General features: G+C 40.7%; 1 protein-coding gene across 4 annotated transcripts in view; it reads left to right on the plus strand.

The window, feature by feature from the left end:
- LOC112235393 (phospholipid-transporting ATPase IH-like) overlaps nt 1-15,888 on the plus strand; it is a 100,310-nt gene that overhangs the window by 64,080 nt on the left and 20,342 nt on the right. For all 4 annotated transcript variants that reach the window (XM_042323872.1, XM_042323874.1, XM_042323875.1 and 1 more), the window contains 3 exons: nt 2,598-2,779; nt 13,593-13,844; nt 14,187-14,364. In XM_042323872.1, the coding sequence (XP_042179806.1) occupies nt 2,598-2,779; nt 13,593-13,844; nt 14,187-14,364 (612 nt within the window). The remainder of the gene's footprint in view (nt 1-2,597; nt 2,780-13,592; nt 13,845-14,186; nt 14,365-15,888) is intronic.

Consider the following 15,888-nt stretch of genomic DNA (forward strand, 5'->3'; position numbering starts at 1 on the left):
ACCATGGAAAGGAAAATATCTGTCTATTTGTGGAAAAATCACCACTCTTTAGTTATATCACAGTTTACCTATTTGCTTATGGTTTTGCCTACTCCTAGTGACCTGCTTTTTAAATTATATGAACATAAAATATTCCATTTTATTTGGAACGGCAAGTCAGATAAAATGAAATGGGCCCACTAACATTGAGTGGCTGCTGCCAACACACTGACTCAACTCTAACCACTTTAATAATGGGAATTAATGGAAATTGATGTAAAATATATCACTAGCCACTTTAAACAATGCTACTTAATATAATGTTTACATACCCTATATTATTCATTTCATATGTATATGTATATACTGTACTCTATCATCTACTGCATCTTTATGTAATACGTGTATCACTAGCCACTTTAAACTATGCCACTTTGTTTACATACCCTACATTACTCATCTCATATGTATATACTGTACTCGATACCATCTACTGCATCTTGCCTATGCCGTTCTGTACCATCACTCGTTCATATATCTTTATGTACATATTCTTCATCCCTTTACACTTGTGTGTATAAGGTAGTAGTTTTGGAATTGTTAGGTTAGATTACTCGTTGGTTATTACTGCATTGTCGGAACTAGAAGCACAAGCATTTCGCTACACTCGCATTAACATCTGCTAACCATGTGTATGTGACAAATACATTTGATTTGATTTGATTTATATAACAAATATGAATTTGGTGGGCAGAAATGATTAAATATCAAAGCATTAGACCTCTCACTAAAGGCTTCAGTCATACAAAATGTATACTTAAATCCAAACTGGTTCTCTAGTAAATTGGTAGGAATGTCTCATCCTATGTTCAAGAAGGGCCTTTTCCCCTTTATTCAGATTACACCGGCTCACTTTCGATTGTTGGAAAAGGAAATAATCTCCAAAATACCTTTATTTTTTAAACAAGCCTTAGAAAGCTGGTTGCAATTTCAGTTTAATCCACCTGAAAAGACAGAACAAATAATACAACAAATATTGTGGTTAAATTCAAATATACTAATTGATTAAAAAAACGGTATTTTTCGAAGACATTTTTAAAAAGGTATAATTTTAGTGAATGATATCATAAATATGACTGGTGGAGTTATGTCACAAATGCAGCTAACACAGACATATGGAAATGTCTGCTCTACCCAAAATTACATCCAACTAATTGCAGCATTACCACAAAAATGGAAGAGGCCAGTAGAAGGGGAAAAAAGTAAGGAACTTGTATGTCGGCCCTGTATTAAAGAACATAAATGGTTAAAGGAAAGTGTGATAAATAAAACATATACCAATTTCATTTAAGGATAAAAAAACTGACAGCTGTGCCATATAAATTGCAAAATAGTTGGGAAGAGATTTTCGATGTACCCATTCCATGGCACATGGTTTATGAATTGATACGCAGAACAACGCCGGATGCAAAACTTCAAATATTTCAATTTAAATGACATACAAAATTCTTGCAACTAATAGAATGTTATATATATGGGGAATACAATCTTCCCAGCTCTGCAGATTCTGCTGTGAGGAGGCAGAGTCATTAGATCATTTATTTTGGTATTGTCCATATGTAGCTCGTTTTTGGTCACAGGTCCAGGAATGGCTGAATAATAGCAACATTTGCCTAGAACTAACGCTGCAGACAGCAATACTGGGTGATTTGAAAAGCCATAGTCAATCAATCAATAAAATAATAATTATTTTAGCAAAAATGTTTATTTACAATCTGTAGAAGCTATGAGAATAGAAAGGTTTAAGTCGTTTGTGAAGCATCACAGCACAGTTGAAAAATATATGGCAAATAGAAATCCAAAATGGATGGTGTTGAGAGATAGATGGGAGGGGTTGAATGGAGCTGAAGGGTGGGACTAATAACAACAACAAGATAACACATGTAAAACATACAGGGTCTGTAAAATGTATATAGATTCAGAACGTTTGTGAAATAGCACAGTTCCAAATAGAAATCAAACTGGATGGACATCAGAAACAGAGGAAGGACTAAAAACAAACAAAAAATAAAGGTAGGTAAAAGCCGAAGTGTTTATTAGTTTACTCCAATTGGGGGAAGGGTGGTAGGATTTGCGGGGAATAATAATAAAGGTATATTCTTACAAAGGTATGTATGTCTACATAGGTATGTGTATGTATATATGTGTATATGTATGCATGTGTGTATGGATTATTATATTTACCCAAAAAATATATGGGGGATTGGAAATGATGCAGACAATTACATTTATGGAACCAATATTCTTTCTGCAATATTAAGCTGATCCATCCCTTTTTTTAAATTTAAAATAAAATAAAAAGTCTACTGCCACAGACTAAACTGGTATGTAAACTCTGCCCAGTGGGACATCCCTCGATGCCAGTCTGTGCAAACTGCAGCTTTTTGTAACCCACTGCTCCGTCAGTGATGTCATTGACTGTTTTTAATGGGGGGAAAAGCTAACAGAACAGTGGAATAATTGTTATTATCGGATTGTCAACTGCAACATCAGTGTCCGGTAATCATATCAAAGCATAACATAATTATCTCTCGATCTCTCTATTTCTCTCTCTTCAGGAGGGCCTACGGACACTGTGCGTGGCGTACAGGAAGTTGAGCGTGGCTCAGTATGAGGAGACGTGTCACCTGCTGAACAGCGCCAAGCTGGCCCTGCAGGACCGAGACAGGAAGCTGGCCGAGGCCTATGACCTCATTGAGAAGGACTTCGTACTGCTGGGGGCCACCGCCGTGGAGGACAGGTAACGTTCTGGAACCACAGCAGCGTAGAATCATACAATCTACATTGTCTTTTCTACCCAATTCTATTTATATATTCATGGGCCACCGCTGTCGAGGACAGGTAACGTTCTGGAACCACAGCAGCGTAGAATCATACAATCTACATTGTCTTTTCTACCCAAATCTATTTATATATTCATGGGCCACCACTGTCGAGGACAGGTACCGATCTAGAATCACAACGTAGAATCAGAACCACTATCTTGTGGATTTTTAGATCCATTGCTTCTACTAATTATATTTCTATATTCTGGACAGAAGAGTTATATTAAGGGCAACTCTCTTGAGAGCTAAGTAGAATACGAAATACTAAATACTGTAGAGTATTTATTTTACTGCTGCTCTTTAATTACTTGTTACTTTTATCTCTTATTCTTTTCCATATTTTTCAAAACTGCACTGTTGGTTAGGGGCATTTCACTGTTGTATTCGGCGCATGTGACTAATGCAATTTGATTTGATCCAACTGAAAGTCAACCTCACTCTCCAAGCCCTAGTTTGCATAGTTAATGAATGACAATCGGACTCACTGACCCGGTCTAGGATGTTAGCTATTGAACGAATCACATTGTTGAACTATAGGGCTGACCATTCCTGTAATGATGTTAGCTATTGAACGAATCACATTGTTGAACTATAGGGCCGACCATTCCTGTAATGATGTTAGCTATTGAACGAATCACATTGTTGAACTATAGGGCCGACCATTCCTGTAATGATGTTAGCTATTGAACGAATCACATTGTTGAACTATAGGGCTGACCATTCCTGTAATGATGTTAGCTATTGAACGAATCACATTGTTGAACTATAGGGCCGACCATTCCTGTAATGATGTTAGCTATTGAACGAATCACATTGTTGAAATATAGGGCCGACCATTCCTGTAATGATGTTAGCTATTGAACGAATCACATTGTTGAACTATAGGGCTGACCATTCCTGTAATGATGTTAGCTATTGAACGAATCACATTGTTGAACTATAGGGCATTGTTGAACGACCATTCCTGTAATGATGTTAGCTATTGAACGAATCACATTGTTGAAATATAGGGCCGACCATTCCTGTAATGATGTTAGCTATTGAACGAATCACATTGTTGAACTATAGGGCTGACCATTCCTGTAATGATGTTAGCTATTGAACGAATCACATTGTTGAACTATAGGGCTGACCATTCCTGTAATGATGTTAGCTATTGAACGAATCACATTGTTGAACTATAGGGCTGACCATTCCTGTAATGATGTTAGCTATTGAACGAATCACATTGTTGAACTATAGGGCCGACCATTCCTGTAATGATGTTAGCTATTGAACAAATCACATTGTTGAACTATAGACCTGACCTTTCCTGTAATGATGTTAGCTATTGAACGAATCACATTGTTGAACTATAGACCTGACCATTCCTGTAATGATGTTAGCTATTGAACGAATCACATTGTTGAACTATAGGGCCGACCATTCCTGTAATGATGTTAGCTATTGAACGAATCACATTGTTGAACTATAGGGCCGACCATTCCTGTAATGATGTTAGCTATTGAACGAATCACATTGTTGAACTATAGACCTGACCATTCCTGTAATGATGTTAGCTATTGAACGAATCACATTGTTGAACTATAGGGCCGACCATTCCTGTAATGATGTTAGCTATTGAACGAATCACATTGTTGAACTATAGGGCCGACCATTCCTGTAATGATGTTAGCTATTGAACGAATCACATTGTTGAACTATAGGGCCGACCATTCCTGTAATGATGTTAGCTATTGAACAAATCACATTGTTGAACTATAGACCTGACCATTCCTGTAATGATGTTAGCTATTGAACGAATCACATTGTTGAACTATAGGGCTGACCATTCCTGTAATGATGTTAGCTATTGAACGAATCACATTGTTGAACTATAGGGCTGACCATTCCTGTAATGATGTTAGCTATTGAACAAATCATATTGTTGAACTATAGGGCCGACCATTCCTGTAATGATGTTAGCTATTGAACGAATCACATTGTTCAACTATAGGGACGACCATTCCTGTAATGAGGTGAGCTATTGAAAAAATCACATTGTTGAACTATAGGGCCGACCATTCCTGTAATGATGTTAGCTATTGAACAAATCACATTGTTGAACTATAGGGCTGACCATTCCTGTAATGATGTTAGCTATTGAACGAATCACATTGTTGAACTATAGGGCTGACCATTCCTGTAATGATGTTAGCTATTGAACGAATCACATTGTTGAACTATAGACCTGACCATTCCTGTAATGATGTTAGCTATTGAACGAATCACATTGTTGAACTATAGGGCCGACCATTCCTGTAATGATGTTCGCTATTGAACGAATCACATTGTTGAACTATAGACCTGACCATTCCTGTAATGATGTTAGCTATTGAACGAATCACATTGTTGAACTATAGACCTGACCATTCCTGTAATGATGTTAGCTATTGAACGAATCACATTGTTGAACTATAGGGCTGACCATTCCTGTAATGATGTTAGCTATTGAACGAATCACATTGTTGAACTATAGGGCTGACCATTCCTGTAATGATGTTAGCTATTGAACGAATCACATTGTTGAACTATAGACCTGACCATTCCTGTAATGATGTTAGCTATTGAACGAATCACATTGTTAAACTATAGGGCCGACCATTCCTGTAATGATGTTCGCTATTGAACGAATCACATTGTTGAACTATAGGGCCGACCATTCCTGTAATGATGTTAGCTATTGAATGAATCACATTGTTGAACTATAGGGCCGACCATTCCTGTAATGATGTTAGCTATTGAACGAATCACATTGTTTAACTATAGGGCCGACCATTCCTGTAATGATGTTAGCTATTGAACGAATCACATTGTTGAACTATAGGGCCGACCATTCCTGTAATGATGTTAGCTATTGAACGAATCACATTGTTGAACTATAGACCTGACCATTCCTGTAATGATGTTAGCTATTGAATGAATCACATTGTTGAACTATAGACCTGACCATTCCTGTAATGATGTTAGCTATTGAACGAATCACATTGTTGAACTATAGGGCTGACCATTCCTGTAATGATGTTCGCTATTGAACGAATCACATTGTTGAACTATAGACCTGACCATTCCTGTAATGATGTTAGCTATTGAACGAATCACATTGTTGAACTATAGGGCTGACCATTCCTGTAATGATGTTAGCTATTGAACGAATCACATTGTTGAACTATAGACCTGACCATTCCTGTAATGATGTTAGCTATTGAACGAATCACATTGTTGAACTATAGGGCTGACCATTCCTGTAATGATGTTAGCTATTGAACGAATCACATTGTTGAACTATAGACCTGACCATTCCTGTAATGATGTTAGCTATTGAACGAATCACATTGTTGAACTATAGACCTGACCATTCCTGTAATGATGTTAGCTATTGAACGAATCACATTGTTGAACTATAGGGCCGACCATTCCTGTAATGATGTTAGCTATTGAACGAATCACATTGTTGAACTATAGACCTGACCATTCCTGTAATGATGTTAGCTATTGAACAAATCACATTGTTGAACTATAGACCTGACCATTCCTGTAATGATGGTTCGTGTTCTTTCCCAAAGCAGCCCGTGAACCAGTAATATTAGTTAGCTGCAGTTTCTCAGGCTTAACATGAACAGTAGCTTCAGTAGTAGGTCAGTCCATATGTTGTGTGTGTCAGTCCCCAGTGCAGCCAGCTAATGAGCAGATAACCACATTAGAGTTCCACTGTTATTGATCTCTGCCAGACATCCATAGCAGCTGATGAAGTGTGGTCTCTTGCTGCTCTTCTGTCTGTCAGCACAGACGTCATGCTGAAGCACCAGAGGTTTTACTCTGGTATCAGGTCGGCTTCTGCCCCATTTAATAGAGTCAGTCACAGCCCATCACTTTGCCTTTCTCTCACACACTTCTCTATCTGTCTATCTGTGTGTTAGTGAGTGTGTAGTGTTTTAGTCTCACCATCTTCCTTTACATCTGTCTTTGTGTGTGTATGTTGATGCGTGCACGTGTGTGTGTGTGTGTGTGTGTATGTTGAGGCGTGCACGTGTGTGTGTGTGTGCATGTTGATGCGTGTACGTGTGTGTGTCTTTCTGTTTTTCCGTCCGTCTGTGTGTTTGTCTGTGACTCCTGGGCTGTGGTAGTAATTAGCTGGTTGGCAGGCAGCAGCGGTGTAGGGAGCTGTGAATCCTAACTGCACTGCAGCTTCCTTATAGACGTCCCTGCTCGGTGACGTTGGACTGCTGCTGCAACAAACCAGCTCCCCAAACCCACTCCAGCTCAACAGCCCAAAGCCAATTGACTGTGCCAGCGGAGGCTGCTGAGGGGAGGACGGCCCATAATATTGGCTCTAACGGAGAGAATGGAAACCCCACATTTCATGTATTTGATACCATTCCACTAATTCCACTCCGGCCATTACCACAAGCCCATCCTCCCCAATTAAGTTGCCACCAGCCTCCTGTGTACAGTTGTGGCCAAAGGTTTTGAGAATGACACAAATATTAATTTTCACAAAGTTTGCTGCTTCAGTGTTTTTAGATATTTTTGTCAGATGTTACTACAGAATACTAAAGTATAATTTCAAGTATTTCATAAGTGTCAAAGGCTTTTATTGACAATTACATGAAGTTGATGTAAAGAGTCAATATTTGCAGTGTTGACCCTTCTTTTTCAAGACCTCTGCAATCCGCCCTGGCATACTGTCAATTAACTTCTGGGCCACATCCTGACTGATGGCAGCCCATTCTTGCATAATCAATGTTTGGAGTTTGTCAGAATTCGTGGGTTTTTGTTTGTCCTCCCGCCTCTTGAGGATTGAGCACAAGTTCTCAATGGGATTAAGGTCTGGGGAGTTTCCTGGCCATGGACCCAAAATATCGATGTTTTGTTCCCCGAGCCACTTAGTTATCACTTTTGCCTTATGGCAAGGTACTCCATCATGCTGGAAAAGGCATTGTTCGTCACCAAACTGTTCCTGGATGGTTGGGAGAAGTTGTTCTCGGAGGATGTGTTGGTACCATTCTTTATTCATGGCTGTGTTCTTAGGCAAAATTGTGAGTGAGGCCACTCCCTTGGCTGAGAAGCAACCCCACACATGAATGGTCTCAGGATGCTTTACTGTTGGCATGACACAGGACTGATGGTAGCACTCACCTTGTCTTCTCTGGTCAAGCTTTTTTCCGGATGCCCCAAACAATCAGAAAGGGGATTCATCAGAGAAAATGTACATTTTGTAGAATATCAGTATGTCCCTGATGTTTTTCCTGGAGAGACGTGGTTTCTTTGCTGCCCTTCTTGACACCAGGCCACCCTTCAAAAGTCTTTGCCTCACTGCGCGTGCAGATGCACTCACTCATGCACTCACTGTGCACTCAGATGCACTGCTGCCATTCCTGAGCAAGCTCTGCACTGGTGGTGCCCCGATCCCGCAGCTGAATCAACTTTAGGAGACGGTCCTGGCGTTTGCTGGACTTTCTTGTGCGCCCTGAAGCCTTCTTCACAACAATTGAACCGCTCTCCTTGAAGTTCTTGATGATCCGATGAATGGTTGATTTAGATGCAATCTTACTGGCTGCAATATCCTTGCCTGTGAAGCCCTTTTTGTACAAAGCAATGATGACAGCACAGGTAACCATGGTTGACAGAGGAAGAACAATGATTCCAAGCACCACCCTCCTTTTGAAGCTTCCAGTCTGTTATTTGAACACAATCAGCATGACAGAGTGATCTACAGCCTTGTCCTCGTCAAAACTCACACCTGTGTTAACGAGAGAATCACTGACATGATGTCAGCTGGTCCTTTTGTGGCAGGGCTGAAATGCAGTGGAAATGTTTTTGGGGGATTTTGCAATTAATTGCAATTAATCTAAATTCATAATAACATTCTGGAGTATGTGCAAATTGCCATCATACAAACTTTGTGAAAATTAATATTTGTGTCATTCTCAACTTTTGGCCATGACTATACTGGACTTAACTACATTTAGATAGTGAGTGATACTTTTACAATGTAAAACAGAACAACACTACATTTTGACAACGGTATCTTACTGGAGATAGTTGGTGTAGGACTTTTATTCCAAACTGTTTGTGTCTGCACCATTCCGTAGGACCTTTATTCTGAACTGTTTGTGTCTGCACTATTCCATTCTACTTGTATTCGAAACTGTTTGTGTCTATACCATTCCATTCTACTTGTATTCTAAACTGTTTGTGTCTGCACCATTCTACTTGTATTCTAAACTGTTTGTGTCTGCACCATTCCATTCTACTTTTATTCTAAACTGTTTGTGTCTGCACCATTCCATTCTACTTTTATTCTAAACTGTTTGTGTCTGCACCATTCCATTCTACTTGTATTCTAAACTGTTTGTGTCTGCACCATTCCGTAGGACCTTTATTCTGAACTGTTTGTGTCTGCACTATTCCATTCTACTTGTATTCGAAACTGTTTGTGTCTATACCATTCCATTCTACTTGTATTCTAAACTGTTTGTGTCTGCACCATTCCATTCTACTTGTATTCTAAACTGTTTGTGTCTGCACCATTCCATTCTACTTGTATTCTAAACTGTTTGTGTCTGCACCATTCCATTCTACTTGTATTCTAAACTGTTTGTGTCTGCACCATTCCATTCTACTTTTATTCTAAACTGTTTGTGTCTGCACCATTCCGTAGGACTTTTATTCTGAACTGTTTGTGTCTGCACCATTCCATTCTACTTGTATTCTAAACTGTTTGTGTCTGCACCATTCCATTCTACTTTTATTCTAAACTGTTTGTGTCTGCACCATTCCGTAGGACTTTTATTCTGAACTGTTTGTGTCTGCACCATTCCATTCTACTTGTATTCTAAACTGTTTGTGTCTGCACCATTCCATTCTACTTGTATTCTAAACTGTTTGTGTCTGCACCATTCCATTCTACTTTTATTCTAAACGGTTTGTGTCTGCACCATTCCATTCTGCTTTTATTCTAAACGGTTTGTGTCTGCACCATTCCATTCTGCTTTTATTCTAAACGGTTTGTGTCTGCACCATTCCATTCTACTTTTATTCTAAACTGTTTGTGTCTGCACCATTCCATTCTACTTTTATTCTAAACTGTTTGTGTCTGCACCATTCCATTCTACTTGTGTTCTAAACTGTTTGTGTCTGCACCATTCCATTCTACTTTTATTCTAAACTGTGTGTGTCTGCACCATTCCATTCTACTTTTATTCTAAACTGTTTGTCTGCACCATTCCATTCTACTTGTATTCTAAACTGTTTGCCTGCACCATTCCATTCTACTTTTATTCTAAACTGTTTGTGTCTGCACCATTCCATTCTACTTGTATTCTAAACTGTTTGTGTCTGCACCATTCCATTCTACTTGTATTCTAAACTGTTTGTTTCTGCACCATTCCATTCTACTTTATTCTAAACTGTTTGTCTGCACCATTCCATTCTACTTTTATTCTAAACTGTGTGTGTCTGCACCATTCCATTCTACTTTTATTCTAAACTGTTTGTGTCTGCACCATTCCATTCTACTTGTATTCTAAACTGTTTGTCTGCACCATTCCATTCTACTTGTATTCTAAACTGTTTGCCTGCACCATTCCATTCTACTTGTATTCTAAACTGTTTGCCTGCACCATTCCATTCTACTTGTATTCTAAACTGTTTGTGTCTGCACCATTCCATTCTACTTGTATTCTAAACGGTTTGTGTCTGCACCATTCCATTCTAGTTTTATTCTAAACTGTTTGTGTCTGCACCATTCCATTCTACTTGTGTTCTAAACGGTTTGTGTCTGCACCATTCCATTCTACTTTTATTCTAAACGGTTTGTGTCTACACCATTCCATTCTACTTTTATTCTAAACTGTTTGTGTCTGCACCATTCCATTCTACTTGTATTCTAAACTGTTTGCCTGCACCATTCCATTCTACTTGTATTCTAAACTGTTTGTCTGCACCATTCCATTCTACTTGTATTCTAAACTGTTTGCCTGCACCATTCCATTCTACTTGTATTCTAAACTGTTTGCCTGCACCATTCCATTCTACTTGTATTCTAAACTGTTTGTGTCTGCACCATTCCATTCTACTTGTATTCTAAACTGTTTGTGTCTGCACCATTCCATTCTACTTGTATTCTAAACTGTTTGCCTGCACCATTCCATTCTACTTGTATTCTAAACTGTTTGTGTCTGCACCATTCCATTCTACTTTTATTCTAAACTGTTTGTGTCTGCACCATTCCATTCTACTTGTATTCTAAACTGTTTGTGTCTGCACCATTCCATTCTACTTGTATTCTAAACTGTTTGTGTCTGCACCATTCCATTCTACTTGTATTCTAAACTGTTTGTGTCTGCACCATTCCATTCTACTTTTATTCTAAACTGTTTGTGTCTGCACCATTCCATTATACTTGTATTCTAAACTGTTTGTCTGCACCATTCCATTATACTTGTGTTCTAAACTGTTTGTGTCTGCACCATTCCATTCTACTTGTGTTCTAAACTGTTTGCCTGCACCATTCCATTCTACTTGTATTCTAAACTGTTTGTCTGCACCATTCCATTCTACTTGTATTCTAAACTGTTTGCCTGCACCATTCCATTCTACTTGTATTCTAAACTGTTTGCCTGCACCATTCCATTCTACATGTGTTCTAAACTGTTTGCCTGCACCATTCCATTCTACTTTTATTCTAAACTGTTTGTGTCTGCACCATTCCATTCTACTTGTATTCTAAACTGTTTGTGTCTGCACCATTCCATTCTACTTGTATTCTAAACGGTTTGTGTCTGCACCATTCCATTCTACTTGTATTCTAAACTGTTTGTGTCTGCACCATTCCATTCTACTTTTATTCTAAACTGTTTGTGTCTGCACCATTCCATTATACTTGTATTCTAAACTGTTTGTCTGCACCATTCCATTATACTTGTGTTCTAAACTGTTTGCCTGCACCATTCCATTCTACTTGTATTCTAAACTGTTTGTCTGCACCATTCCATTCTACGTGTATTCTAAACTGTTTGTGTCTGCACCATTCCATCCTACTTTTATTCTAAACTGTTTGTGTCTGCACCATTCCATTCTGCTTTGATTGTAAACCTGAACAAATCATCTCTGCTCTGTATGGATGTGGTAGAATTAGAGATTTAGAAAAACTATTGAAAGATTGACAGAATGCAGCGTTCTGCTAATAACTGCTAATGACCATGTACAGCGTTGCCCCATTGACCGCTAATGACCATGTACAGTGTGGTACCATTGACTGCTGATGACCATGTACAGCCCCGCTCCATTGACTGCTGATGACCATGTACAGTGTTGTTCCATTGACTGCTGATGACCATGTACAGCGTTGCTCCATTGACTGCTGATGACCATGTACAGCGTTGTTCCATTGACTGCTGATGACCATGTACAGCGTTGCCCCATTGACTGCTTATGACCATGTACAGCGTTGCCCCATTAACTGCTGATGACCATGTACAGCGTTGCCCCATTGACTGCTGATGACCATGTATAGCGTTGCCCCATTGACTGCTGATGACCATGTACAGCATTGTTCCTTTGACTGCTAATGACCATGTACAGCATTGCCCCATTGACTGCTGATGACCATGTACAGCATTGTTCCTTTGACTGCTAATGACCATGTACAGCATTGCCCCATTGACTGCTGATGACCATGTACAGCATTGTTCCTTTGACTGCTAATGACCATGTACAGCATTGCCCCATTGACTGCTGATGACCATGTACAGCATTGCCCCATTGACTGCTGATGACCATGTACAGCGTTGCCCCATTGACTGCTGATGACCATGTACAGCGTTGTTCCATTGACTGCTGATGACCATGTACAGCGTTGTTCCATTGATTGCTGATGACCATGTACAGCGTTGCCCCATTGACTGCTGATGACCATGTACAGCGTTGCCCCATTAACTGCTGATGACCATGTACAGCGTTGTTCCATTGATTGCTGATGACCATGTACAGCGTTGTTCCATTGATTGCTGATGACCATGTACAGCGTTGCCCCATTGACTGCTGATGACCATGTACAGCGTTGTTCCATTGACTGCTGATGACCATGTACAGCGTTGCCCCATTGACTGCTGATGACCATGTACAGCGTTGTTCCATTGATTGCTGATGACCATGTACAGCGTTGCCCCATTGACTGCTGATGACCATGTACAGCGTTGCTCCATTGACTGCTGATGAACATGTACAGCGTTGCTCCATTGACTGCTGATGACCATGTACAGCGTTGTTCCTTTGACTACTGATGACCATGTACAGCGTTGTTCCATTGACTGCTGATGACCATGTACAGCGTTGCCCCATTGACTGCTGATGACCATGTACAGCGTTGCCCCATTGACTGCTGATGACCATGTAGAGCGTTGCCCCATTAACTGCTGATGACCATGTACAGCGTTGCCCCATTGACTGCTGATGACCATGTACAGCGTTGCTCCATTGACTGCTGATGACCATGTACAGCGTTGTTCCATTGACTGCTGATGACCATGTACAGCGTTGCTCCATTGACTGCTGATGACCATGTACAGCGTTGTTCCATTGACTGCTGATGACCATGTACAGCGTTGCTCCATTGACTGCTGATGACCATGTACAGCGTTGCTCCATTGACTGCTGCCTGACTTTATGTTGCCTGTTCTCCAGGCTCCAGGACAAGGCAGCAGACACCATCGAGTCTCTCCAGAAGGCTGGGATGAAGGTGTGGGTGCTGACCGGAGACAAGATGGAGACGGCGGCGGCTACTTGTTACGCTAGCAAGCTGTTCCGCCGCTCCACACAGATACTGGAGCTGACCACCAAACGCACCGAGGAACAGAGTCTACATGAAGTTCTGTTTGACCTGAGTAAAACTGTACTCAGGCAGCATGGTAGCATGACCAGAGACACCTTCTCAGGGTGGGTGCCGGGATCCCAACACACACACACACGTGCACCTGGATGTGTTTAACTATACTTGTGGGGACCAGAAGTCCCCACAAGAATAGTAAACATACAGACATTTTACCAACTGGGGACATTTTGTTAGTCTAGGGGGTTTAGGGTTAAGGTATAATTAGGGTTAGAATTAGGTTTAGGGTTAGGGGTTAGGTTAGGTTTTGGGGTTAGGGTTAGAGTTAGGTTTAGGGTTAGGAGTTAGGGAAAATAGGATTTTGAATGGTTATAAATTGTGTGTCCCCACAAGGTTAGTTAAAGACTGTGTGTGTTAACGTATGTATCTGTGTGTGTGTGTGTCCCCAGTCTGTCTGCTGACTGTGTGGACTACGGTCTGATCATCGACGGGGCCACGCTGTCTGCGGTGCTGAAGCCCAGTCAGGAGGACTCCAGTCAGGGGAACTACAAGGAGATCTTCCTGGAGATCTGTAGGAACTGCAGCGCTGTGCTCTGCTGCCGCATGGCTCCCCTCCAGAAAGCACAGGTAGTCTAACAGGCCGAGTTATTTCAAACGACACGTTTCCACACCTATTTCTGACCAACATGACTTTGGTGTCATGTGATCCGTCACGGCTAGATTAAGTGAAGGAAGCACTGACACAGTCTGATGGAGTGTTGAGCTGGTTGATGTTTCACCTCTCTACTGGACTCCACTACCTCCCCCCCTCCCCACACCTCTGTTCTCTGGTCACCAATTAGTGCCACTCCAGAATGTTTCCCCTCTCTCTCCACTCTATTTCTCTCCGACCCATTATCTTTCTGTCTCCCTCTCTTCTCGCTCTCTTTCGCTCACATTAGACCCCACCTATCATAGCAGACGTTATTTGGGACTGAGGAGTTACAGTATATTATATTCAGCTCTGTCTGATATGACTCACTATCTCATACTGAGGAGTTCTATTGAGCTCTGTCTGGTATGACTCACTATCTCTTACTGAGGAGTTCTATTGAGCTCTGTCTGATATGACTGTCACTATCTCATACTGAGGAGTTCTATTGAGCTCTGTCTGATATGACTCACTATCTCATACTGAGGAGTTCTATTGAGCTCTGTCTGATATGACTCACTATCTCTTACTGAGGAGTTCTATTGAGCTCTGTCTGATATGACTGTCACTATCTCATACTGAGGAGTTCTATTGAGCTCTGTCTGATATGACTCACTATCTCTTACTGAGGAGTTCTATTGAGCTCTGTCTGATATGACTGTCACTACCTCATACTGAGGAGTTCTATTGAGCTCTGTCTGATATGACTCACTATCTCATACTGAGGAGTTCTATTGAGCTCTGTCTGATATGACTGTCACTATTTCTTACTGCAAAATACCACTATTCCCTCTAGTTCTCCTCCACTGTGCTAGGAGGCAGAGGAATATAGGCTGTGATGTAATATGTACTGACATTTACATAGGAAGTCTTACTAGAGGGGCGGGGGCGTATGTCTTATGGCCAACGTGACATGGTGTGATGAAAGAAACATACAGGAACTCAAATCCTTCTGTTCACCTGATTTAGAATTCCTCACAATCAAATGTAGACCGCATTATCTACCAAGAGAATTCTCTTCGATTATAATCACAGCCGTATATATCCCCCCCCAAGCAGACACATCGATGGCTCTGAACAAACTTTATTTAACTCTCTGCAAACTGGAAACGATTTATCCGGAGGCTGCATTCATTGTAGCTGGGGATTTTAACAAGGCTAATCTGAAAACAAGACTCCCTAAATTTTATCAGCATATCGATTGCGCAACCAGGGGTGGAAAGACCCTGGATCATTGTTACTCTAACTTCCGCGACGCATATAAGGCCCTGCCCCGCCCCCTTTCGGAAAAGCTGACCACGACTCCATTTTGTTGATCCCTGCCTACAGACAGAAACTAAAACAAGAAGCTCCCACGCTGAGGTCTGTCCAACGCTGGTCCGACCAAGCTGACTCCACACTCCAAGACTGCTTCCATCACGTGGACTGGGAGATGTTTCGTATTGCGTCAGACAACAACA

Source organism: Oncorhynchus tshawytscha, linkage group LG07 (assembly GCF_018296145.1).
Source record: "Oncorhynchus tshawytscha isolate Ot180627B linkage group LG07, Otsh_v2.0, whole genome shotgun sequence".
Taxonomy (NCBI): Eukaryota; Metazoa; Chordata; class Actinopteri; order Salmoniformes; family Salmonidae; genus Oncorhynchus; species Oncorhynchus tshawytscha.